Raw genomic sequence first — 24,099 nt, forward strand, 5'->3', positions numbered from 1 at the left:
AATCATCTAAGGCCACGGTTGTATCACAGTATAATGCAACGACACTTCTAGGAAACCATGTTTGTGGTATTTGTATGACCCTAAATTGTGTACATACACTCTTTTTATCTCAATAATCAATCCCCTACAAAAAAAAGTTCAATTTGAACCCGGTTAAAATGACTCTCCTCTAAAAAACGAATCTAGACCATTCATTTTGTGAATTTCAAGATCTTAAACTTTATAAACTCAAAATCATTTTGTTTATTTTTTAACATTGTTTATCTAATGATAATAAAGCCATCCAAAAAAATTGAAAATGAAAAAATCCTTTTAAGGCCTAAATCTAAGCATCTCACCAAAATGAGCGGCCTATATTAATTAGACTAAAAAAAAAACTTTCTAGATTATGTTTTCAAAATTTTCTTTAGGGTATATCTCAAAATTTGGATGAAACAAAGGCCCATAAAATCGCTTTTTTAAGGTTGTTGCATCATATTACTATACAACGGTTGTATGAAATCATTGTATGTGTGGAAAACGCTTCCCAACACTTATAGGCGAAAATGAACAATGATTTCGTTTAACCTCATCAACATCTGAAGTTCATCGCATGGTTACAATTATCTGGTAGAGTTTTATTTTTTATTTGTTTTCTACAAATCCAAATTACGTAAAATTTGGAGAGTGTGTACATCTCAGTGAGACGTACCTCATAAAAATATGAAACAAATAATCCGAAAAATATAAAATGACCAAAATACCTCCATAAATTTACAAGGGTATTTTGATCCATTTATATTTTACAAATTATTTTTTTCAGATTTTTATTAGGTGCGCCTCACTAAGATGTACACACGTTTTAAATTTCAGATCATACCGATTAGTAAAAGAAAATGAAAATTAAAACACTACTAGACAACTATGACCATGCAATGAAGTTTGAGTGGTGATGATGGTAAACGAAATCGCTCCCTTAGGTATTTTGTAGTATCTTCATATATATAACACTACTAGACAACTATGACTGTGTAATGAAGTTTAAGTGGTGATGATGGTAAACGAAATCACTCCCCTAGGCGTTTTATATTATCTTCATATATATATATATATATATATATATATATATATATATATATATATATATATATATATATATATATATATATATATATATATATATATATATATATATATATAACACTACGCAACGCTTATAGGCGAAAATGAACAGTGATTTCGCCTAGCCCCCATCACCGTCTAAAGTTCATCGCGCGGTCACGATTGTTCTGTAGTGTTTCATTTTTTTTATTTATCTTTTCTACAAATCAGAATGATTTGAAATTTGAAGCATGTATTCATCAAAAATAAGGGAATCTTCAAAAAATATAAAAAAAAATATTTTACATGAAAAAAATTAACCAAAATACCTCCTCAAAGTTTTGGAGGTATTTTGGCCAATTTGTTTTTTGTGGATAATTTTTTTATATATTTTTATTTGATGTACCACAATAAGATGTGCATACCCTCCAAATTTCAGGTCATTTTGATTTGTAAAAAACAATGAAAAATAAAACACTGCTGGACAATCGTAGCAGCGCGATAAATTTTGGACAGTGATGAGGGTAAGCGAAATCACTATTCATTTTCGCCTATAAGTGTTGGGAAGATTTTTCGCATAATATATATTTAAGGGATATTTTGGTTAATTTATATTTTACGAATTATTCTTTTCATATTTTTATTAAATGCGCCTTACTAAGATGTACACGTTCCAAATTTCAAGTAATTTGGATTTATAAAAAATAAAAAATAAATAAAACACTACCGAACAACTGTGACTGTACAATGAAATTTGGATAGTGATGAGGATAGGCAAAATCATTGTTCATTTTCGCCTATTGACGTTGGGAAGAGTAAGAGTTTATATATATATATATATATATATATATATATATAAAGAAAAGATCCTGTCAGCCTAAGGCCGTACTGTTACAATAAACATCAACGGCCCAAATCCAGATTGAATGTGGGCCGATCTTACGATCCTGAATGTCCATTAATATTTGAATTTTAATTTTTTTTTCTACAAATTGGATTGATCTGAAATTTAGAACGTGTGTACATAAAAAATAGGTGAATCTTCGAAAAATATATAAAAAAATATTTTACATGAAAAAAATTGACCAAAATACCCTATAAAGTTTCGCAGGTATTTTGGTCAATTTGTTTTTGCAGATTAATTTTTTTATATTTTTATTAGATGCGCCTTGATGATAAGAATATACACTTAAAAATTCAAGTGATTTGGATTTATAAAAATAAAATAAAAATTCAAACACAAAAAGAGATCGTGACAGTCAAATCGGCCTAAATTCAATCTAGGCCATTGGCGTTTACTGTAGTGGTCAACTAGTGGACGTACAGAATCCACTCCCATATATATATATATATATATATATATATATATATATATGAAAAATGATCCTATAAGCCAACGGGCTCATAAGAAAAAATGAGCTCAACGACCCAAATCAAATATGGACCGATCTGACTATCACAGATGTTTGGTACTGTTTGAATTTTAATTTTTTTTTTTACAAATCCAAATCACCTGAAATTTTAGGCATGTGTTCTTTTCATCAAGTCGCACTAAGATGTATACACCCTCCGAATTTCAGACTAATGCGATTTGTAGAAAAAAAATGAAATATGAAATACTACCGGACAATCGTGACCATACGATGAACTTTAAAAGATGATGAAGTTAAACGAAATCACTATTTACTTTTTTTTTTTTTTTACTTCATATAAGCCTAAACCCTTATCAATTAAAGTAAGGTGCTCCTTGAAATAATGTCAAAGTATGTTGTTTCAGTACTAGAAATCATAGTGATGGCCTGAAAAATTTATTTTCATCTCTAGTTATAAAATTTATAGCTTTAGAAAAGTATAGATGGAACAGAGCTATGAATACTTGAAAATTGACAATCCAGATACATCACAAGATGTATTATTTCCTAAACTTGAAATCCATGTTTTTTTCATATCCATATATTTTGAGATTAAGATGACCCATTTGAGGTTTTTGGGCAGCCTCTTCTAGTGAATTTTTGAAGTGCGCCTTAATTTGATTGTTTAGAACCTCAGAAGTACCCTATTGCCACCTTAAGTTGGTATTGACTAGGTTTCCAAGTGTAAACTGGGATTTAGTACCCGAAAATTTGGCACGAAAGTGAATGCCTCATAAATATGTGCAAGGAATTGCTCTATATCATTTTTGGTGCTGTAGAGTGCTCAAAAAACCAAAGCCCCATTGGTTAAAATTGCAACATCTATGATGTCCTGTACTGGTTTATTCTAGTCTACCCTAACAGAAACAGTATGGAGAAAAACCATATCCTAAATTTAGAAGGAAAAAAACAATTATGAGATCTGCAGTGAATGCGGACTATTCCATCTGAGTAGATTCTGCTATTTATAACATATGTATTTCATGCATTTGAGGACCCTTGCTCAAAGACGTAAAAAGAAAAAATGAACCTCAGTAACCAGATAAGAATTAGGGCTTGCAATAGAAACAGCAAAGAACTTATAGAAATGCTCAACTACCATGCCACTAGCACAGAAGAAGTAATGATCAAATCTGGAAGTTACATACTGATTTGGAAAGGCACTGAACCAGATCAAATCAGCTATTGAATAGCTAAGATGATGAACAATTTCCAATACGATGTAACTTTTAGATGATGGCTTTGAAATAAGGGTTTTATGTATGTCATCTAAAACTTTTCAGAAAATTGGAATACTCTTTCAAAACAGAACCAAATTAAGACCAAGTGACATTCTTTAGGATTACATACAAAAAATTAAAACAAGCAGAATCAAGCAAAGAAGCATAGAAACGAAGAACTAATATTGGACCTTCATTTCATATTCAAACTAGATACCCTAGTGACTTAGAATCAAGCAAAAGACAACTTAATCAAAACTTTTAGGCTCGTCTATACGCTCCCCAAACCATGCATTGACACTATCAGGACCGCATTTGGGTCATGGCACATTCATTGTTGGAGCAGTACCTTTGGGGGCCATTTAATAACCCAAGTAGGTGTCCACCCACCAACAAAATGACGCTACTTCGTGATTTGTGATTGAGATGAAAACTAACAATAACAATGGGCATGCACCTCACAAATTTGCAGCCTCTATTAGTATGCCCAATCACATGTTGATCAAAACATAATTCAAACTGAGGTTCAATCTCTTAGCATTAAGAAGAGCACCACCATAAGAATAATTCCTTCAAAAATAGCTTAGGATATTACAAGTCACAAGCATACACCAAAAGAAAGCAGCATCGACAAAAAGTAGCAACCTAGAGTTAAGGGAAAGAGCAACAAGCATAACAGTGCTAGGTGAACATTAAGAGAAGAGAATAAGGCAACAAGGATAAGCAATCCCATGCAACAAGCAGCAAAGCTTAAGTACGACCGAGTGTGCAAGAATTGTCAATATAGGCCTGAGGAAAGCAGAAAAGGAAGCTTCAAGGGTGCACATTGCGCACAAGCATGCGTACAGTACCGAAATTTTGGAAGTAGCAATATTCATAGAGCATTCGGACCAATGCCAAAGAATACAACGTCAACTCCTAAACCATCCCCAGTAACTCCTAAACAGATAACCATTCAAAGCATATAACTCTCAGCATGTGGAATAGGAGGAAATTAAAAAAGATAAATTTTCCAGTGCACTACATTCAGAAACAGAGACAGACAATGTTAAGAATCAAACTAAAAGCTCAAAAAGCTTCATCATGAGATTTTTTTTTTTTTTTTTGATACAAAGCTAAAAGTTTCACCAACCTGAATGCATATCAGCAGTCGGAAAGGAACACATGGGAAAAGAAAAACCCCATCACTCCATCACAGCCATCCCGCCCACAGCCTTAATCTTCTCTATTATATCATTTGCCTCCTCCTTCGTACACCCTTGTTTCAGAAGAACAGGAGCCTTCTCAACTAGTTCCTTGGCCTCCTTTAAGCCTAAATTAGTAAAAGCCCTAACCTCCTTGATCACCTTTATCTTGGATGAAGCATCAAATTTTTCAAGCTTAACATCAAATGCAGTCTTCTCAACCTTCTTCTCCTCCACCTTTGCAGCTGAACCAGAAGCAGCAGGACTTGAAACCATGGCATCAGAAGAAAGCTCTTGAATCTTAGGTCCCCTAAGCTTCTCCCTAAGATAAGGGCCAACTTGCCTGAGCTCGTCAGGAGAGAGACTAGCGATTCGATCAGCTAAACTAATGACTTTATCAGAGGGAGGAGGTCTAGGCCCAAAGGGATCATAGAAAGGGGGAAGCTTGTATTTCTTCGGCTTTGGCTTGGAAATGGGCTCTATTGTAGAGAGAGGGGGGCTCCGATGATTGGCCTTTGGCCTGGCCTTTGCTGTAGAAAAGAGGCGAGAGAAAGTTGCAGAGGAAACCCTAGAGTGGAGCAATTGGAGCCTCATGGTGGAGATAGGGCAAATGATTCCAATTAAAAGGAGTCTATAGAAAATGTCAAGCACAACCTCAGTTTAATTAAGTTATCTACTCATGAAAAAAAAGAACGAATATGATGAACTCTAGCCATAAAGGAATCAAATCAAATAAGCATAGATCAGAAACAAAAATATTAAATAAGAAGGAATAACCAAAACCGCTTCTATAACCAAGAACCAAGCCAATTAAAAATATATTGGCCTGCCATCTTCCTGAAACCAATTGTATATTCAATCTATTTATTCACAACAGGCGAACTAAAGTTACCGTAAGTAGAATCCCTATCAAGGAGGCCACCAAGAACCTCTAATCACCCCGAATGAATCAGGAAAAAAAAAAGACGAAAGTGAACACCAAGAACCTCTAATCACCTGGTAAGATGCAATCATGCCAAGAAGGAACTCAAAATAACTCAGTAAGATGCAATCATGCCAAGAACCTGTAATTTTAATACACATGCTGCAAATTAACTCAAAATATGCCAAGAAGAAAAACATGAAATACCTAACTCGAGTAAGATGCAATCTATTAACAAATATCACAAGACCAAATCACTTTGCTTTACCTACTAATGTCTGAAAGAAGAAAAACATGAAATACCTCGAGAAAGATGAAGAACACAGATCAGAGCTCAATAGGAAGGATCAGAGCTCAAAGAAGAGATAGAGAGAGAAAGATTACGAAGAAAGATTATGAAAATCAGAGTCAATAGCATACCTCAAGATCAATAACACAGAGAGAATAAGAGCTCTTTGCTTCAAGAACTCAAAAACAAACACAGAGAATAAGAGCTCTTTGCTTCAAGAGCTCAAGAACAAACACAGATAGAATAAAGTCAATAGCATACCTCAAGATCAATGACAAGATTAAAAAAAAATCCTTTCTTTTTACAATTTTACACTAGTAAAATCCAAAACTTCACAAATTGTGATTTTCATGGGAATTTCAGGGAAAGGAATGCCTAATGGTAGTTTAGGGAATAGATATCAAGAAAGGATAGACAACAAAAACAGACAACTAAATTCAAGATAAACAGAAGAAGTGTCAGAAAACGAGTCATCATCTGATGCATCGAAATTCAGCACAGAGAAAACTAGAGTAAAATGTATGTTTCCTCTGCATTACAAAACCTAGAGTACATAAAATACCCAAATAGAAGAAGAAGAAGACTGAAGAGAGTCTAAAGATAAACCCTAAGTCCAAAACAGGAGAGCTAAACAAAACTGAACCATCAATACTAGAACACAATAAACCCCAGAAAAAATAAGATGGAAATGTAAGAAAGAAAAGCTTTAACCAAGTGAAAACAACTAGAAACCCTAGAAAAAAAAAAAAGGGAACAAGAAAAACCTAAACCGCCTAAAAAGAAAAACCCAGAACAGTTGCAGATAGATGGAAATAATCAACCAGCTGTTGAGGTTATAGGGTACCATTCAATTAGAAGAATAAATAAAAAAAAACGACAAATTGGACGGTTAAAAAAGAAAAATATACTCACTAAAACCTCTGCAAATTACAAAATTGATAAAAGGGGTAAAGATGAAAACCAGACTTGAAAACACCAAAAATATCTAAATAAGAAAACAAAACGAAATGGATAATCAAGCCCTCCAAAAAAATCACAATACAACAAATCATCCATCTCAAAAAGTAAAAACAAAAAAATCTCAACAACCCAAAAACCAAAACAAAACTATCGTAATCCCCAACCTCTAAAACCCCAAAAACAAAAACCAGAGCTAGAGGGAGAATCAATACTAAATACCGCTTATTGGGTATCAAAATATTAGCAAGAAAAACCCAAATGAACATTTTTCAGAGGAGATTAAGTAATGTAAGAAGAAGTACCCAGTAGAGTTGCAGGCAAGCTCGCTCCTAGCTCCTTCCTCCCAACAATATGGAAATAGAGAACAGATAGAGAATATTGAGAGAAACAGAGAGTAGAGAGAGAAACAGATATGTTGGCAACTTCTGATGCTGATGCCCACAATACACAGAGAATCGATTCACAGAGAATCAAGAGAGAGAAAGAGTAAGACGATAGAGAGAGAAAGAAGAGTGAGAGAGAGATGCCTGTTAGAGGGGGGGGCTCAGAGGCGAAGATGGGAAGCTGCGAACAAAGGGGTACTCAGCAGCGAAGAGAAGGGAGCTCAGCGGCGAACAAGAGAAAAGAGGCTAGGGTTACCGGTAGGAAGTTACGAACTAGTTCCGACCTTTGGGTCCGAACTTTTTTTTTTACAAAGGCTTCTTCTTGTTTTTTATCAAACATGAAAATTGAACAGGACCAAGAAGTTCTCAACTTTCAGGAAGACACTTCCTGTTATCAAACACGCTATGAAGGTTTTTGTCGAGGCAAAATATATTTAATTTTGGGACCTACATGTAGGTAGTTGTGTCATCATGTCCACTCGCCCGATTCATTGTAGCATATCACAAAAATTGGATATTCTTCTCTAGACACCCTCGATTCATTGTAGCATATTGCTGAGAAGCAACAATTCTTCTCTAGACATGCTCTCGTGGTCTGTATTATACTCGAATCGATACGGAATAACTGATTCCCATGTAGAGAATCCGTTTTGACTCACCGGTTTTTAAACCACTACCTTGAAGTAAAGACGCTCAAAAACCATGAAGGCTTTTGCAGCTGCTTAAGAGAGAAGCTTTTCAACAATTATAAGACGTTGTTTTTCTTTGAACAAAAATATCATAATCACTTCTAGCCGTCAGATTTGAAATCGAATGACCAGTAATTGACTTCGTTTTAATCAAGAAATTTGCAATGGATTTTATAGAGACACACACTAGTCATCCGATTTTAAATCAAACGGTGGAAATGACCTCCATGCCCAACATAAAATCCACAACTTCTTTTACTTTTTGTTTGATAACTGGAAGCAAGTTCATGAACTGTAACTTGGAAGTTTCTGAAGAACTATACATTAGTAGTTCCTAAAGAAGTTCATGATTTCTGTGTTTGACAACATCCTTGGGAAGTTAAGAAGTTCCTGATTTCTGTGTTTGATAACCTCCTGGGAAGGTTTCTGTGTTTGATAACCTCTTGGGAAGTTAAAGAAGAACTGGGCATCTGTATTGGATTAGCTTTAAGTAATAAGCAAGATGTAAATGTTAAAATTGAGACCTAAATATTATTTATTTTTTATTAATTTGTAAAATATTATTTTTTGGAATACAATATCAATTAAAAGTAGAGTGGAATATTATTTTTCTGTAATAACTTGAGCACTACTTACATTCACCACTGATGCATCCATATCCCAACCTAAAAAATATACGTCATTCACAACTCAAAAATATACATCATTCACAAGTCATGGACATAACATTTGTGTGTTCTCTCTCTCTAAGATTATAATGGCACACAACATTTGTATGTTATCTATTAAGGCATTTGTGATGTATGTCAAGCAACATTCACAATTCATGAATCTATATATAACCATGTACAAAACCAGCCCATTCAACAATAACCTGTAATAGTTTAAACATACATAATTGAAAATGCAAGTTGTAAGAAATCAGCCCATTCAACAATAACCTGTAATAACTTGAGCACTACTTACATTCACCAGTGAAAATCTGCTATCCTATTCAAATATGCAATTTGAATAAGTACTTGTGAATTGCCTCAACACCTTGGCAAGTGTTCTGTAATATTACAAGACGCAATTGAGTCAAGCCTCTTTTTATTGGTTAATCAATAGATTCAACCAAATTGATCCTGTATGACTCAACTCAGGAACCTATCAAGCCAAGCTGAGTCACTGATCAGAGGTAAAAGGTCAAGTCTTTGGAATTATTAAAGCGTTGTTGATAAATACAACTAAAAAGGAAATGTGATGTAGCTGGTCTATCAAAATCAAGCACATGTCATGAAATAACTGTAACAATAACATGGCAATAATATTAAGAGACAAGTGAGATAAAAACGAAGTTCTGTGTGCTGATAATTTGATATAAGGAAAGGACTTGCAAGATTAGATACTCAAAAATGATAATAATAATAATTACAAGGTTAGAAAATAAAACAAAGTGAAAGGTATCTAACAACCAAATTCAAAGTGGTCCAAGTGCTCACATTCCATTCTCGTCCTGAATAATTTTTCAATCAATAAGCTCTTTTATCAATTCGTTTGCTGTCACTGCATCTTGACTGGAGAATGTCGGTTTTGCAGAACCTGTGAGCATGAAGCTTCCTTTAGGTTTAAAATACTATAAGAAAGTATCATACAAAGAGAGTAGTAAATCGTAATGCACAAGAAAGAGCATCTAGAAAGCGATAAATATAAGTAGGAACTGTGCAATTATCAAAATCCTTGTGCATATTCAAAAGTCTTGCGCATATTGAAAGATAGCAATGAAAGATAAAATGTCTCAAGGATCTATACAAAACTTGTCTCAAAGAGTTCCAACAAAACAAAATCCATAACCTTAGCAAAGAAAATTGTGGACAAAGATTTCAGTACACTTTAGAAAATAAAGAATAGAAAAAGGGCAACTGATATGCTTCAATTGTTTATTTTACCATCAATTTCAAATCACCCAATTAAGTCATAGACACTTTTTAGGGGTACCATTTCATTCGTAAAAAAAAATATAAGGACCTTGTACGTTAATGCTAAACATGAACTCGTCCAAGTTGAACTACATGTGAACAACACATGCCAGATGTCAGACCTTCTAGTACTAATTTCAACACGAAAATAAAAGACAACCTAAGACCATGAACCAAATTACTGCTAGAATGCAAGCAATCCATCTTATTTAGCATCAAGGGTTCGCTGCAAAACAAAATAGAGGCCCTCAAAAAGGATGATAGTATAGCAGATAATATTCCAAATTATTACCTTCATCTAACCTACACCTTGAACAATTATGAGAAACCATGCGAATATGATGCTGTATAATAACAATCAAAGAACAAAGATAAATGAACTTTTTTCGTGTTAGATAGATAGAGAGGTGGATTTCATATGGAAAAAACTCTTACATATTTGATCATTTAATGACATGACAAAACTTAAAAGTAATACAAAAGAAAATAACATCATATTGAGTAGAGGAATGATAACCGCAAAAAAGCAGTCCAAGCACAACTTAGTTGCCATCTTTTTTCATTTCTTTTTCTTTTTTTTTTAGTCATACAAGACATTATTCTAGATTATGAGGCACATGGCTTAATACATGGGCATATGATTGCCACATCATTGCTTTTTGTGAATAGCAAGATCTACCATAAAACACAATACACTTTGTTCTTTAAGTCAAGAATCCCTTAACTCCTACTTGATATGGCCATGTATCACTAGGATTGATGCAACAGAATATTTAGCGGGATACTGAAGAGATCATGTTTCTTAATATGAATAGACAAACCGCATTGCATGGTTCGTCAATAAGCCAAATGTAATTAAGGGATACAAAATGCAGTGGTCATAGAGAGACATGATAAAGCAACATACCAATAAGAGCTACTAATCCAAAAAAGGAAAAAAAGAATCCCCAAGAGCTCAAATGAATAGTTAATGGGATTCCCCCTCCCTAAAGTGTGCTAAAGATCAATTTTGATGGAAGCTCCAAGGAGCCCTAGACCAGCAAGATTTGGGGGCATCATTTCTGATCCTAAGCCAAAATCATCAAGCCAAGTTTTATTGGTCTGAGTCACACTTTTATACGAAATTCTTTGAATCCCAGACTATCAAAAGTGCTATTTTAAAATATATCAGTGGCACGACAGTCAGTGCTATGGAGAGTCCATTAGCTTATCGAAACAGGTTAGAGGTCACTGCTGCGTAAAATGCTACCCATTAAAAATTATATAACCATTATATAATTACTCCCATATAATTACTATTTTGTTTTACTATTAATCATAATTATATAAAATTACATTTTATGCCGCAGAGTTCAAAAGATGAATGCTATTTCACATTCTAAAATCAGCATTTACAGCCTTTAACAAGAGATTTATGAATTGGGTAGCTATAATCACAGAAACATAGTTATGTCATACATGTGAAGTTTTATCGTTTAGTTGCAAATATCAGCATTTTAGGTTAAATTGAAGTGTTAAAACCAAGCAAACCCAAATCCCTCTCTTGCAATAACTATATTGAGATCATGCAACCCCACTCTTCACTCCACGAGAATAGAGCGCTAAATTACTGAGCACACAGATAATCCAACACAACAACGTGTTCTTCGATGAGGAAGACATCACGATAACACAAATCATCAGACAAGAAATCTCCAAGAAGAATGTCATAAAGATACTTATAAAGCTATAATAACAGGAAATCCCCAAAAAAATATTAACTAAAATGCCACAAATCTCATGACTTCTCCAAAACCAGCCCAAAATCACATAAATTGGCAAAAACACATCCATTAATAAACATATCTCGAAAATCAGGGGAAACAATACAGAGATTCAAGAACGAACAAAACCCTAGCAAGAGAGATAGGTTTACAGAAAAAAAAAAAAAAAAACCATACCTGGAGCTGATGTCAATGACGGATGGGAGGTTGGTGATAGAGAGAGAAAGAGATCTAGAGCTACACAGCTAGATGGAGAGAGATACAGAGAGAGAATAAAGTAGTTCTGCGGAGAGAGATGAGAAACAAACCCATTTTCTAGAAATGGAAAGAGAGAGAAAGAGAGGAGAGAGGTAGTTGGTGAAGCAGGCGAGGAGGCTCTGTGAAGAGGGATGCTGGGAGGTTGACGAGGAAGGAAGAAGAAGCGGCTGAGTGCAGCCAATAACAGAGGAGAGGGATGGCTCAGCGAAAGGGCTCTGGCTGATGGCGGCCTGCTGCGAAGAGAGGCTCAGAGCAAACTTTCGTGGGTGAAGTTTTATAAGAACTTCCCATTTCAAGTTAGGACCTTCTGGTCGGAACTTTTTTTAACACAATACTGAACGGTAAAAGTGACCTGAACAGTAAAGTAAAGTTCCTTATTCAACTTCTATTTTTTATCAAACGTCGAACAGTAAAGTGAAGTTTCCAAGTTCTTAGAAGACACTTCCTGTTATCAAACACGTATAAAGACATCCCGATGTCTCTTAATTACTCAATTTTAGATGAAAATACCATGGAGAAAATATCCAACTAAAAAAATAGAGTAATCAAAACATTATATACTTTCATGCTAGGAGCACACATGATTTTGATCTTTGTAGTGGCTTGTTAATTTCCCTAGCCACTTTGGTGCTCCAATAAATCACTATATAATCCCATATATGACAAATTCAAGATCACTAAGCCATGCAAGAACACAAATCCCAATCTCCAAGAACACAAATCCCAATCTCCAAAAACCCAATTCAATCCAAAAAGGCGTTCAAAAACCCTAAGCATCCAAACGACTCCTATGAAGGCCAGTGCACTGAGGATTAAGAGTAAAAAAAACCTAAAAACCCCAAAGTTCAATAGCTTCCTGTTATACTCAATGACTCAAATAAAGAAAGAGAAAAACCCAAAACTCAAATTAAATCAAACCCTCTATTTTATTTGAAAAAAGTTAAAATTCTTTTTACTTTGATCAATTATCTTACAAGCCACTTTTGATGAAAAAAAATGAGCATAAAATAAAAAAGATAGGAGCCTATAGCCCACAAGGGAAGAGTGGCTACTCATTATGTGACTATGAGGCACACCCAAATGTTGAGCCTTCCTCCTTTTTTTCTTTCATGGCATAAAGAAATTCTGAAGGATTTCATCGTGTCCTCTTATCAATGAGAGTCTACCATGAAATAATACAAGGAATTAGGGTTTTATACGAAATTTTTCTTTAAAAATCCCTCATATAACATTTGGAATTATAATTTTTTATATCTATAAAATTTTATGATTTTGTTTTTTTATTATTATTAGGCAAGAAGGAACATGTTTATCCTTGCAAGATAAGTGTCTTTTGTACTATCAATTTTTCTCTCTTTATTTTTAGCTTTATTTCATTCATTGATAGGAGAGGACGGTGGATGACCAATACATTCCCAATATGAGTATATTTCGCCATTATATGTTATTCACGCTAATACACAAGTAGTTTCACTGGAGTTTTTTTCGTGCCAGGCAATCATTTTGCCATGAGACATACTCCCTTACAAAACATTGACAAATGAAGCTCTATAGTATTTCACTCATAGCTCATTTTCATCAAAAACCCATCAGACGGTCATGATTATTTGACAACGTTTGAAGTTTATATATTTTTATGCAAATGAAATAAGGATGTGTACATCTAAGCATATCGCATAAAATACAATATCAAAAAATAAAGTGATCAAAATACCTCTATCATTTTAATTATTTTTAATATTTTATTTAGGTGTTCCTTATTAATGCCATGCCCACGTAAAATTTAAGGTTAATCAAATTCGCAAAATACAATAAAATTTACAACCTATCAAACAATTGTGACTTTCTGATGAACTTAGGATGATGATGAGCCATAAGTAAAAAAACTGAAGAAATCTACTCATTAGTGTTTGTAACTATTTATGTGTGCGCGTATGTGACTTTCATATCTCTCATATCTATACGACAACTTTCTACCACTTCTACTTCCATTTGATCTTTAATGGAAGAAAAGTTTGTTCAAGGCACCAATCTCATACTATAGAAGTAAGGCCCACCCTTAAAAGAAGAGGTTGTTGGGATACTAGAAAACCCTATAATAATCATTTTTAATTTATATATATATTTCTCGGGTGATTAATAACTCTCCCCTGATTTACATACTGATTACTTGGCACACATGCTCTGCTTTTACATACAGTACACTTACTTCCTCAGACAAAAGAGCTGCTTTGGAATAAATTAACTTGGTCTTGGGTTAAAGATGCTATATATCTTGAGCTGTTGCTTTGCAATAAATTAACTTGGTCTTGGGTTAAAGATGCTATATATCTTGAGCTGCTTTGGAATAAATTAACTGGGTCTTGGGTTAAAGATGCTATATATCTTGGAAACATATGTTTGAGGTTTATCCTAGAGAGTCAATGAATAGTATGCTCCTGGGAGCACGAAATCCTTCTTAATTTCTCTCACTTCTCCTCTAAAGTATGTTTTCTACATGGATGAAGTTCTTTAATATTATAGATACATTATGGCCCTGAGTATGCATATATAAGTTTTGCATGCCAGATTTTGTGAGGAAAATGACATTTGGGAGATTTTCAGGGGTCCATAATCTATTTTTTCATAGCATACTTATGCTCTAATCTTTAGAAGCTAGTGAGCATCTACTCCCTTGGTCAGAAGACCCATTTGATAATAATGTTTTAAATTAAAATTTTGAGAACAAAAAATAGATTATTAGTGTCAAATAAAAAAATTGAATCTTAAATTTTTAGCACTTGATACCACCCTTTAAAAACTAGAGGGTCTCTATCCAATTCATAAGATGTTATTTTCTTCAAGTACATAGAGTGTACAGTAAGAGTTTGTAATAAAATTTAAAGAGCATTGAAACTCTCGATTTGTGATCATTCAATCTCGATATATGAGGGCACTTTGTTTTAGTTATTTCCTCTTGAAAAAGCATTTTCTTAGGTTTTTGCATGCTCTTTTTTTTGTGGTCTCCATTATCATTTTATTCGGGACATGTTTTGATATAGGAATAGTTGGATGGGTCCTCTAAAATAATGGATATTTTATTTTTAAGTTTTATGTAATTTATTATAATGGATATTTTATTTTTAAGTTTTATGTAATTTATTATAATGGATATTTTATTTTTAAGTTTTATGTAATTTATTATGATTTTTCAAGATAGTAAAAATGCACCATGAAAGAGATCTAAAAATTTAAATATACTTACCTGAATTTTTATTTTTTCTTTTTTTTAATAATTTTTATTGTTTTTCGCTTTTTTCTCAAATATTAAAATTTTTTAATTTAATATGCCGATTTGTGTACTTTTCTAGTTCGGCCTATCCAATTAGGCCAGTGCGACGGTGCGCTCACCGGTTCAATATGGAGTTTTTTACGACGGTGCGCTCACCAGTTCAATATGGAGTTTTTGGGAGTGGAAAGGAGTCTCCTATAATTTATAGAAGGCTTCTTTTCTATCAAATGGAAGACAGGTCTTTCAAAAATGAACCTATTTTAACTCTGAAAAAAACCTCCATAGAAGGTCACCTTTCCACTTTATAACTTCCACACAGTGATATTAAACATGGAGTACATTTAACTTCTCACTTCCGAAAACTTCCACTTATCAAACACATTCATGGAGCACCTTCCAAAAAAAAAAAAAAATAGAAGGCCAGTCACATGCCACTTTCCCCGCGATGAGCACCAGCCCCAAATAAAATAGAAGGCTAGTAATTACAGACCCGCGTGCTTTTAAACTCAATCCGCCTCTATTTTTTTACCACCATTTTCAAGAAAGAAATGATTTTTGCTGGCATCAATGAAGAGTCTTAACATCTCAGATCTGAGAATTTTCAGATGAAAGAGGTACTATACTTTTTCTTTCTTTCTTTTTTGTGGTTTCCTGCTGGTAAATTTTAGTTATTTTTTTAGTGTTGATTCTTTTCAACTCTCCCTCATGCTCGTACAATTTGATTCATGCGTTAGATTTTTCTTTTTGATAATGTTTCTTTGGTTAATATGTAGTTCTGCATGTATATGTATTTTGTTACAGAGAATACTTTCTTGCTGGAAATCAATTGGGATTTATCATTTCTTTTTAATGCCGAAACAACTTTCATGCTAACTTCTATAATCGATCTTCAACAAATATTTGCAATTGTTCTTCATTTCTATTTTATGGATTGATTATTGATTTCTATCTTCAAATCCTATAATCCTACAATTGATCTTTAACCTGTTGTTTTCCTGTGATTTATGTACTTGGATATTTTGTTTCTGATTTCTTTGGTTGAGAAAAAACCCATGGTTATGATGGTTGAGGATATTATGGAATAATTGGTTTAAAGATGGATTAACCATGGTTGAGGATATTATGGAATAATTGGTTTAAAGATGGATGTCCTATTTCTTTTTCTTTGATCATGCCGATGAGTTCTTGGTTGAAAAACTTCTAGATGAACATTTTAACCATTTTCTATTTATTTATTGTGATGAATATACATGGATGCATGTTTTAACAATGATTATTTTTTATTTGTTTTTTTTGTTGCTATTGTTTGTTCATAGCAATATGAGATATGTGAGGATTTGTAAGCTCAAATATTTGAAGTTTACATGATACTAACGTCACACCTCTATGTCCTTGAATAATGTTTTACATTCTTGATGTTATTCAAGCTTACACTTCATGACGGTTAATCTGTGTAGAGTGGATTTCTTCCATTAATGATCTTAATATGTAAATTGGTCTTTCGGTCTGGTTTTATTGATGCTGGTGAGAAGTATTCCTACATAGGTTGATTCGGGGTGATCAATTGAATGGAGGAATAATATACAAAAGTTTTGGTTGATTGAGTTAAAATGAACAGTAGAGTGATTCACAAATTTTTTGATTTCATGAGAATATTGGAGTGATTCATAGTGCTTTGGTTTAGTGAGATGCATTTATCAGGGGAATTCTGAAGTTTGCATGAATTACGGTCATGGGATGCATATGTGAAAAAACATAGTAAATGCTTGTAACATTACACTAATAATGTGAATGATCTTGAGAAATTACAACGTCGGCATACATATTGTTGATCTTGTAATGGTTTCTCTACTGATCTCTACCATTCCAAAACATACCTTCAATTGATCCCAAGGTTGCCAAACTCATGAGGACAAAAAATGTGAGGCCATAGTGTTCTCTGCATATGCTGTGGCCATTGCAGTGGCGTCCGCTGTCGAGAGACCACCTCGTAATGAGTATGTAATTGGTGCTCGAATGTTCCAAGATTTGGTAATCAACACGACTGCGATCCATTGGCGCATATGTGTGTGTGTATAAATATTTCCTATAGCAAGTTCAGATGTTTTTCACAAGTTGTACAGAAGCTTGAGCTCTCAAAATATGAGCTGAGTATGATCATAATAGATGACTCCATACAAATTATAACTGACATGGGATCTGATTACTATTATCCTGCAATCATAAGTTTCCTACAGTGATCTTATAATGTTCCTATGAATGTATCTAACTTTTGTCGTTTTACTATCTAAATCCCATAGACCTAAATCACATAGATCTATCATCTATCTATATCCTCAAGTTTTCTGGTATTACTATGCAAGCATCTATCATAATTTACATAAATCACATATATTGTAACTTTTGCTGTCTTACTATTTAAATCACATACACTTGTCCTACAACGGTTAGATATATCGATATCACAAAGATTGCCAATTTTATAATGCAGGGAAAGTGTGGTATTGATCTATCCAAATCCTTTTAAAATTGCATCACTTGCAACTTTTTTTATCACATATCCAAATCACATTGGATCATCTTAGAATATTTATTGTCATTAGCTCTAACTTCTGTTGCCTGATCTATTACAGGCTTGCTGAAATCAAATTTTGTGGGTCCAAGCTTGAAACCTATAAAACAACAATAAAGCTTGATATACTCTCCAATATATATATATATATATATATATATATATATATATAAAACAAGTGAAACCCAGTATTTGCTTGACAAGTTGTCCTTTTTTTGCTGCTTGTTTTGTGTGTGTGCGTGTGTGTGTGATGGTCACTGGCCTAGGTTGTTTAAATGTAAATTTTGTTGCAGAAACAATGCTAAGTATATTTTCCCAATAATTTTGTTTTTGTTTTGCTTTACAATACGGTCCCTAAATCCTTTTGCTGCAATTTTTGCTATGAATGATTAGGAACCAGGTTTCTTTGATGTAACTTTCTGCAGAAACATTCTCAGTAACCCATGTTTGTGATGTATTTTTTTCCTGGGTTCCTGAGAATGGTCACGAACACTGTTGTTTTGATATAATTTTCAACCAAAACATTCTGGTATGAATTGCCAGGAACCAGGTTCTTTAGAATGTAGTTATGTAATTATTTTCTGCATTTATTTTTCCTTTTTTTTTTTACTCTCTGCCTATGTTTTGAATGGCTGTCTGCTGCTTTTTATTTATTTATTTATATTTTTTGTTGCTGAATTATCAATTGCCTATTTTTTTTCATTATATGGATTTACTTTTGCCCTTGGTTTTTGCTCTGATTTCTTTTTGGTTTTTTGAGCAATTCAGTGTTTGCTCTGATAATTTTTTCTTTTGTTGATTTTAATTAGCTCTTTATCTGAAGATTTTTCTGCTAAAATGTTTTTTTCGGCTGAAAGTGTACCCCTTGAGTTTTTGTGGATTGTTTTCTTTTTATGGATGAATGGATGTTAGAATGGTCACTGAATGCCAATAATAGCTATTGGTTCTTATAATAATAGTGAAATTTTTTCTGCTAAATTCTTTGCAAAGCTTGTTGACTGAAATATTGTTAGTTCGCATTTGAATCCTTTTCTTGTTTGACTCGACTCTAAAGTTTGGGTTTGTTTAGCTGCTGCTAACTTGCGATGGGTGTAATAGGTTGGTTGAAATTCAAATCTCATACGTTTAACAATTATTATCTTCTTGTCAATGAAAACTACGATGATGAACGGTTAAACTGACTGATTTCCAGACTGTAGGTTTGCAAAACCCCAGGTTCAACTAAACACTGATTTCCAGACAGGTTGCCAAACATAGTATGTGTCTCTACCATGTATCCAAATTCCCAGCATCCAAATCTCAGAAGTAGAAATTCCAGCTTCCATTTCCAGCTTCTAGTTGCCCAACTGTATTCTAGCCAAACCGGTTACTCAGCAATAGTATAAAAGAAAGATTCTGGTTTGGAACCTGAAGTTTTAAACCAATAATATTTTTTTAAAAAAAAAAAAAACTCAAAAAAGACACAAGCTTAAAGCATGAAATATTTGTTTAAGTTCCTCAAATTAAAGGGGTATAATAACATAAATTTCCCTTATTTTCAAAAATAAAAAAAGGAAACCATAACTATATTCTGCTTCTTCGTTTCTTTTATTGAAACCTAACTTTCCAGGGTCTTAACCAGGGCCAAACATCTATTGTCCAAGGTTTCCAAAGCTCGCATCCGCTTTATGATTAATAGAGTTCCTTACTATTTCCCACCCAAGATGATGACATTGACCATTAGGGCGAACTTGATAATTGAAAAGTAGAGATGCTTTACAATTCTCAAAAAAATAAAAGGAGAGATGCTTTCTTATTTTTTTTCCGTATTTCAATTAAATTATCAATTAATGTGTATGACGTTTGCTAATTTTCAGTCAATAGTAATTTATGAAATGGAGTGCTACTGAAAGCTCATTCTCGTATGCTTGAAGCTTGGCCACAAAATATGGAAGAAATGGCACTCCTAGAAGCAATCCGTAATTTGTATTAGCCTTCTCATTCTTAGCCAGTAAACATTTAAATAGCAAGTCGTTTTTATGACACTTACAACTAATATTCTAATAAGATATCCATTTTTTTTCTTTGGTTACTTTATTAGTGTCTTTTTCTTTGGTTATTCTATTAGTGTATAGCATGAACTTCTGTGTAATATTTGCTTTTATGTAGAAAAACATTCTCTCATTGCAGACTTGGTTTAATCCTTTTGTAGAATGGTATGACATTAACTGTATTTTGTAATACTTGATCATGTGTTGTCAAATATTTTGAGTCCTATTAAGTTTGTCTATGGAATAGATGCTAGTGAGGTTGGGTGTGGATGTGCGTGTCTTAGGGATGGAGAGAAAGACTGGTAGAAAAAAGAGGAGAGTTGGGGGGGTGGGGGGGGAGGGGGAGAGAGGTGGTAACAATTCCTGACTACTTGGCTCAATCAGGGCAGCATACATGTCAAAACTGGCAATACAATAGTAGTGGATTAGCCAGTCAGGTGCTGTGAAAGATAGCTCAGATATCCAAGTAGTGTGTAAAGTTGGTCAGTGCTAGTTGTCACAGATACATGTTGACTGCCTAAGGTTTTGGTTCCTAGTGTAGGCTGAAACACCAATTACCTTCAGCATTATGCCTTCCTCCTCACTCTTGGCTGTACCCATATTATTTTTCAAGGGTGGTGTAGCTCTGTTTTCTATACAGGGTTGACTGTCTTAAGACAAATCCTTCCTACTACTTCTCCTTCACCAACACTCCCTCCTTCTTCTTGGCCCTTCTTGTGCTCCAGCAGGGCTGGTGCCTTTGTTTGCTTCTAATATCGTATTTTTAAAGCTGTTCCATTTTATAGTAATACTGTCAGCTTTTCTCAAAAAGGGGGGAAAAAAAAGAAAAGGAAAGAAAAGAGCATTGATATGACAATTGTTGTAAGGTGTAGCTAAGTTGGCCTGGAACTTAACTCTTCATTCTTTCATGTACGTGCAGGATTTTGAATTGTGTGCAAGAGGTCCTAACCATGGTTCTAGACAGCTTATCATCTCCCCATAGGAGAACACAAAATCTGATTTCATTCTTAACTTCTTACAAGAAACCATTTACGACGCGCGACTTTGATGGTTGGGCAAATCTTTTTCAGCGGCACCGCTTTCTCTTGACCATGCTCGCTGTCTTGGGCTTTCTATGCACCGTCTATCTTTATTTTGCCGTCACCTTGGGGCCCACAGTATCATGTTCAGGCTTGAACGGGGCCAAGAAGTCATTGTGTGAATTGGAGGGGGCAAAATCATCTATGTCCCACAAAGGTAAGTTGAGATTCTTTTGATTATGATTTGGAACTCCATTTTTTCTCCCTTAAGATCTGTTTAGGAATTATAGTTAGATATTTATGTATTTTGGATATTGGGGGTATTGATCGGCAAATATCCCTATGTCACTTAATTATTTTTATGTCAAGATACTCCTATATGTATTTATGGAGGTTTGGCCTTGGAAGCTTGTAATTGTTTTGTTATGGTGGTTTGGATGTGAGGAATGTGTCAATGAATTGGGTCATAATTGGATCATACTAACCTGATCGAATTATGTAAGATGAGTAAACAACCTGACCACTGGAGCGGATGGAAAAGTCACAGAAATGACTATGTAACTAACTTGAATGTGGTGGATTGAGTTCCCTATGATTTATTGGATACCATTCGAGTTACCCTCATCCTTTTGGTCATTTTGCAGTGTATCTGGGCTCTGGATGAGTTGTAGTTTTCCTCACCGTTCATTCGGTACTCGCCAATCTGATGGTATATGGTTTCAGGCAGAGGTGGTCGGGGTGGTAGGTGCCCCAACATAATATCTAGAGTTCTATTATCACCAGGTTGTAAATTAATATTAAAAAAAAATAAAAGGGAATGTAGGTTTTTGTTGGAAATGTATCAAAGAAAATGAAATACTTTTTGCAAAAATACTATTAATCCGAATTAATTGGATTGATACGAAGGCCCAATGTTCTTCAAATGTAATGTACATTTGATTAAAAAACTACGATCACACCTGAAAATCTGACATTGTAAATGAGGTCAAAATATTTTGAAGTTTTTCTGGTCCATGTATTTATTCCTATATTTTATATCAAATTTGGTTGCATTTGTAGTATCTTTCGTGATCGACCTTAGCCTATGTAACTGTTCTGTTCATTAAAATTGATAATATTGCAAGGTGTTGTGTGCTAAGCAAGCATTTGGATTGTAAGCAATATGACAGTCCCGATCGTGGGGAAAAATTATGTGTAGTTCATGTTCTTAAAAGTCTTAACTCTAAATTATACTTTTCATTCTTTGTCGTATGATTATGGGAAAATTTTCAACAACAGATTAATCAGAACACGAAAAGATTAATCAAATCGCGAAAATGGATTACAAGAAAGAAGAAATATGCTAAATACCATATGCTAGATATTATACTACATGTTAAGTACATAATAAACATCATGTTGTGCGGCAATCAATCTAACGTTGAGATGAGCCAATGAGGGATTAATCTAATTAAAATTGATATGACTGCTAGTTAAGTAGGTTAGAAGGGATTTAAAAATAGAGTAATGATCGTGTGAGACCCTCCCCTATCCCAACTGTTATGAGACACCCACTTATGGCTGTAGGATTCTCATCCACATCTCGAGAAAAAAGGAATGCAAGGTCACTCAGTTAACTCATAAAAGTCACAAGAGAGTGATTGCTTATCCCAATTTCCTGCATCAAGCTCTTCAGGTGAGGTTTTTTTGGTGGATTTATCACGAGAGATGCAGCTGAAATTCTGATTAGGTTTTAAAGAGAGCTAAAATTTTAGAAGGATTTTAGAGAGGCAATATGAGAGCTAAAATTTTGAAAGGGTTTTAAAGAGAGCTAAAATTTTGAAAGGAATTTAGAGAGGCAATATGAGACTGATGGAAAAAAACATAAGAGATACACAAATGGTAAGCAAATGATGAGAGAGAGGGAAAGATCCAAATGGTGTTAGCTTGAGAGAGATCCAAATGGTGTCAACTTGTCTAATAATACGAAACCAAATGTAAAAATCGAAAGAGCTACACAAATATTAAGCTGAAGAAGATGATGATGGGAGAGATCTAAATGATGTTGGCTATAAAGCCATTTGGGTGTGTCAAAGTTTGAGAAGAAAGTGAAGTTCTCATGGACTCACTCTTAGAGAGAGAATGGGGAGAGAGGCTCTCTATATTTGACTTGCAAACTTACGAAAACCAAGTACCTACGATGATTATATAGGAAGGAGGAGGTAGGAGGGGAGGGGAGGGGAGGGGAGGGGAGGGGGAGGGGGAGAGGGAGGGGATCTATGGGTTACAACTCATGAAATACTATAAGTTACATTTAGAAATAGGTGTATACTATAGAAAGTTTAAATCAGGTTGCAACCTTATACTATAGAAATACGGCGTACCTAAAAAATAAGTACAAAAGAGTGTTTCGAAGTTGCAAAACTGTGCAATTAATCATCTTGATCTCAAGATGTACGGCTATTAAGGAAAAACAAAATTTAATCCTAAAAATAGTGCATCTTCTAACAAGTTATATGTGCCCTCTATCTTCAACATTTTCAAATATTTATAGATCTGCTCATTCTATACTATTTTGAAAAGTTCAAATTTCATAATCTTGGCCGAGCACGGATTTTCAAGCCATTGTAAGCATTCCAACATGAAAACTACATTTTCTAATAAAATTTAAAGGTGTGCCTTACTTGTATAGTATAAGGCAGCACCTTATACAAACCTCACCCTTTACTTTAATTGCTCATTCATTTATTCCATAACTATAATACCTTTTTTAATGACAAAGATGTCCTTGATCAATTTATAATCATGGAATAAAAAAAGTGACAAATTTTGATAGTTCATATGTTTTACTAAATGTAATTTACTGTAACGGTCAGGTAATGGGCATACAAAATCCACTCCCTATTTTAAAAACAAAGACATGATCCATTAACTTTAAAAGGTTTAAGAAATCGGATCCAATATATAGGAAAAAAAACGGGGCTTAATTGGTTAGTACTTGACAATTTGCAAGGTTACATATAGGACCCTCTCCCCCACTGACTCACCTAAAAAAAAATATCATAATCCAATAAATACTTGAAAATCAATCAAATTTGCAGTAAGAAATC

At 34.0% G+C, this 24,099-nt stretch overlaps 2 protein-coding genes across 8 annotated transcripts; one reads left to right on the forward strand and one right to left on the reverse strand.

The window, feature by feature from the left end:
- Window positions 1-4,568: 4,568 nt before the first annotated feature.
- Window positions 4,569-12,367, reverse strand: LOC18425233 (uncharacterized). 7 transcript variants are annotated; one of them, XM_088873965.1, is made up of 6 exons: window positions 12,038-12,367; window positions 9,621-9,720; window positions 9,106-9,190; window positions 5,893-5,960; window positions 4,845-5,527; window positions 4,569-4,651 (listed from the first exon to the last, which is right to left on the reverse strand). In XM_088873965.1, exon 5 carries the CDS (start codon window positions 5,488-5,490, stop codon window positions 4,897-4,899), a length of 594 nt encoding a protein of 197 aa, XP_088730091.1. In that variant the 5' UTR covers window positions 5,491-5,527; window positions 5,893-5,960; window positions 9,106-9,190; window positions 9,621-9,720; window positions 12,038-12,367; the 3' UTR covers window positions 4,569-4,651; window positions 4,845-4,896. The 7 variants fall into 7 exon arrangements, 6 of the variants coding, with proteins under 6 accessions (XP_088730091.1, XP_088729957.1, XP_088730037.1 ...); XM_088873831.1 differs by lacking the exon at window positions 5,893-5,960; XM_088873911.1 differs by having other exon boundaries at window positions 4,569-5,527.
- A 3,401-nt stretch (window positions 12,368-15,768) lies between these two features.
- On the forward strand, window positions 15,769-21,425 carry LOC18425234 (uncharacterized). Its single transcript, XM_006829800.4, has 2 exons — window positions 15,769-16,003; window positions 20,911-21,425. Exon 2 carries the CDS (start codon window positions 20,942-20,944, stop codon window positions 21,245-21,247), a length of 306 nt encoding a protein of 101 aa, XP_006829863.1. The 5' UTR covers window positions 15,769-16,003; window positions 20,911-20,941; the 3' UTR covers window positions 21,248-21,425.
- Window positions 21,426-24,099: the final 2,674 nt, after the last annotated feature.

Source organism: Amborella trichopoda, chromosome 1 (genome assembly GCF_054954075.1).
Source record: "Amborella trichopoda isolate Santa Cruz 75 chromosome 1, AtrichopodaSantaCruz75HAP2 v2.0, whole genome shotgun sequence".
Taxonomy (NCBI): domain Eukaryota; kingdom Viridiplantae; phylum Streptophyta; class Magnoliopsida; order Amborellales; family Amborellaceae; genus Amborella; species Amborella trichopoda.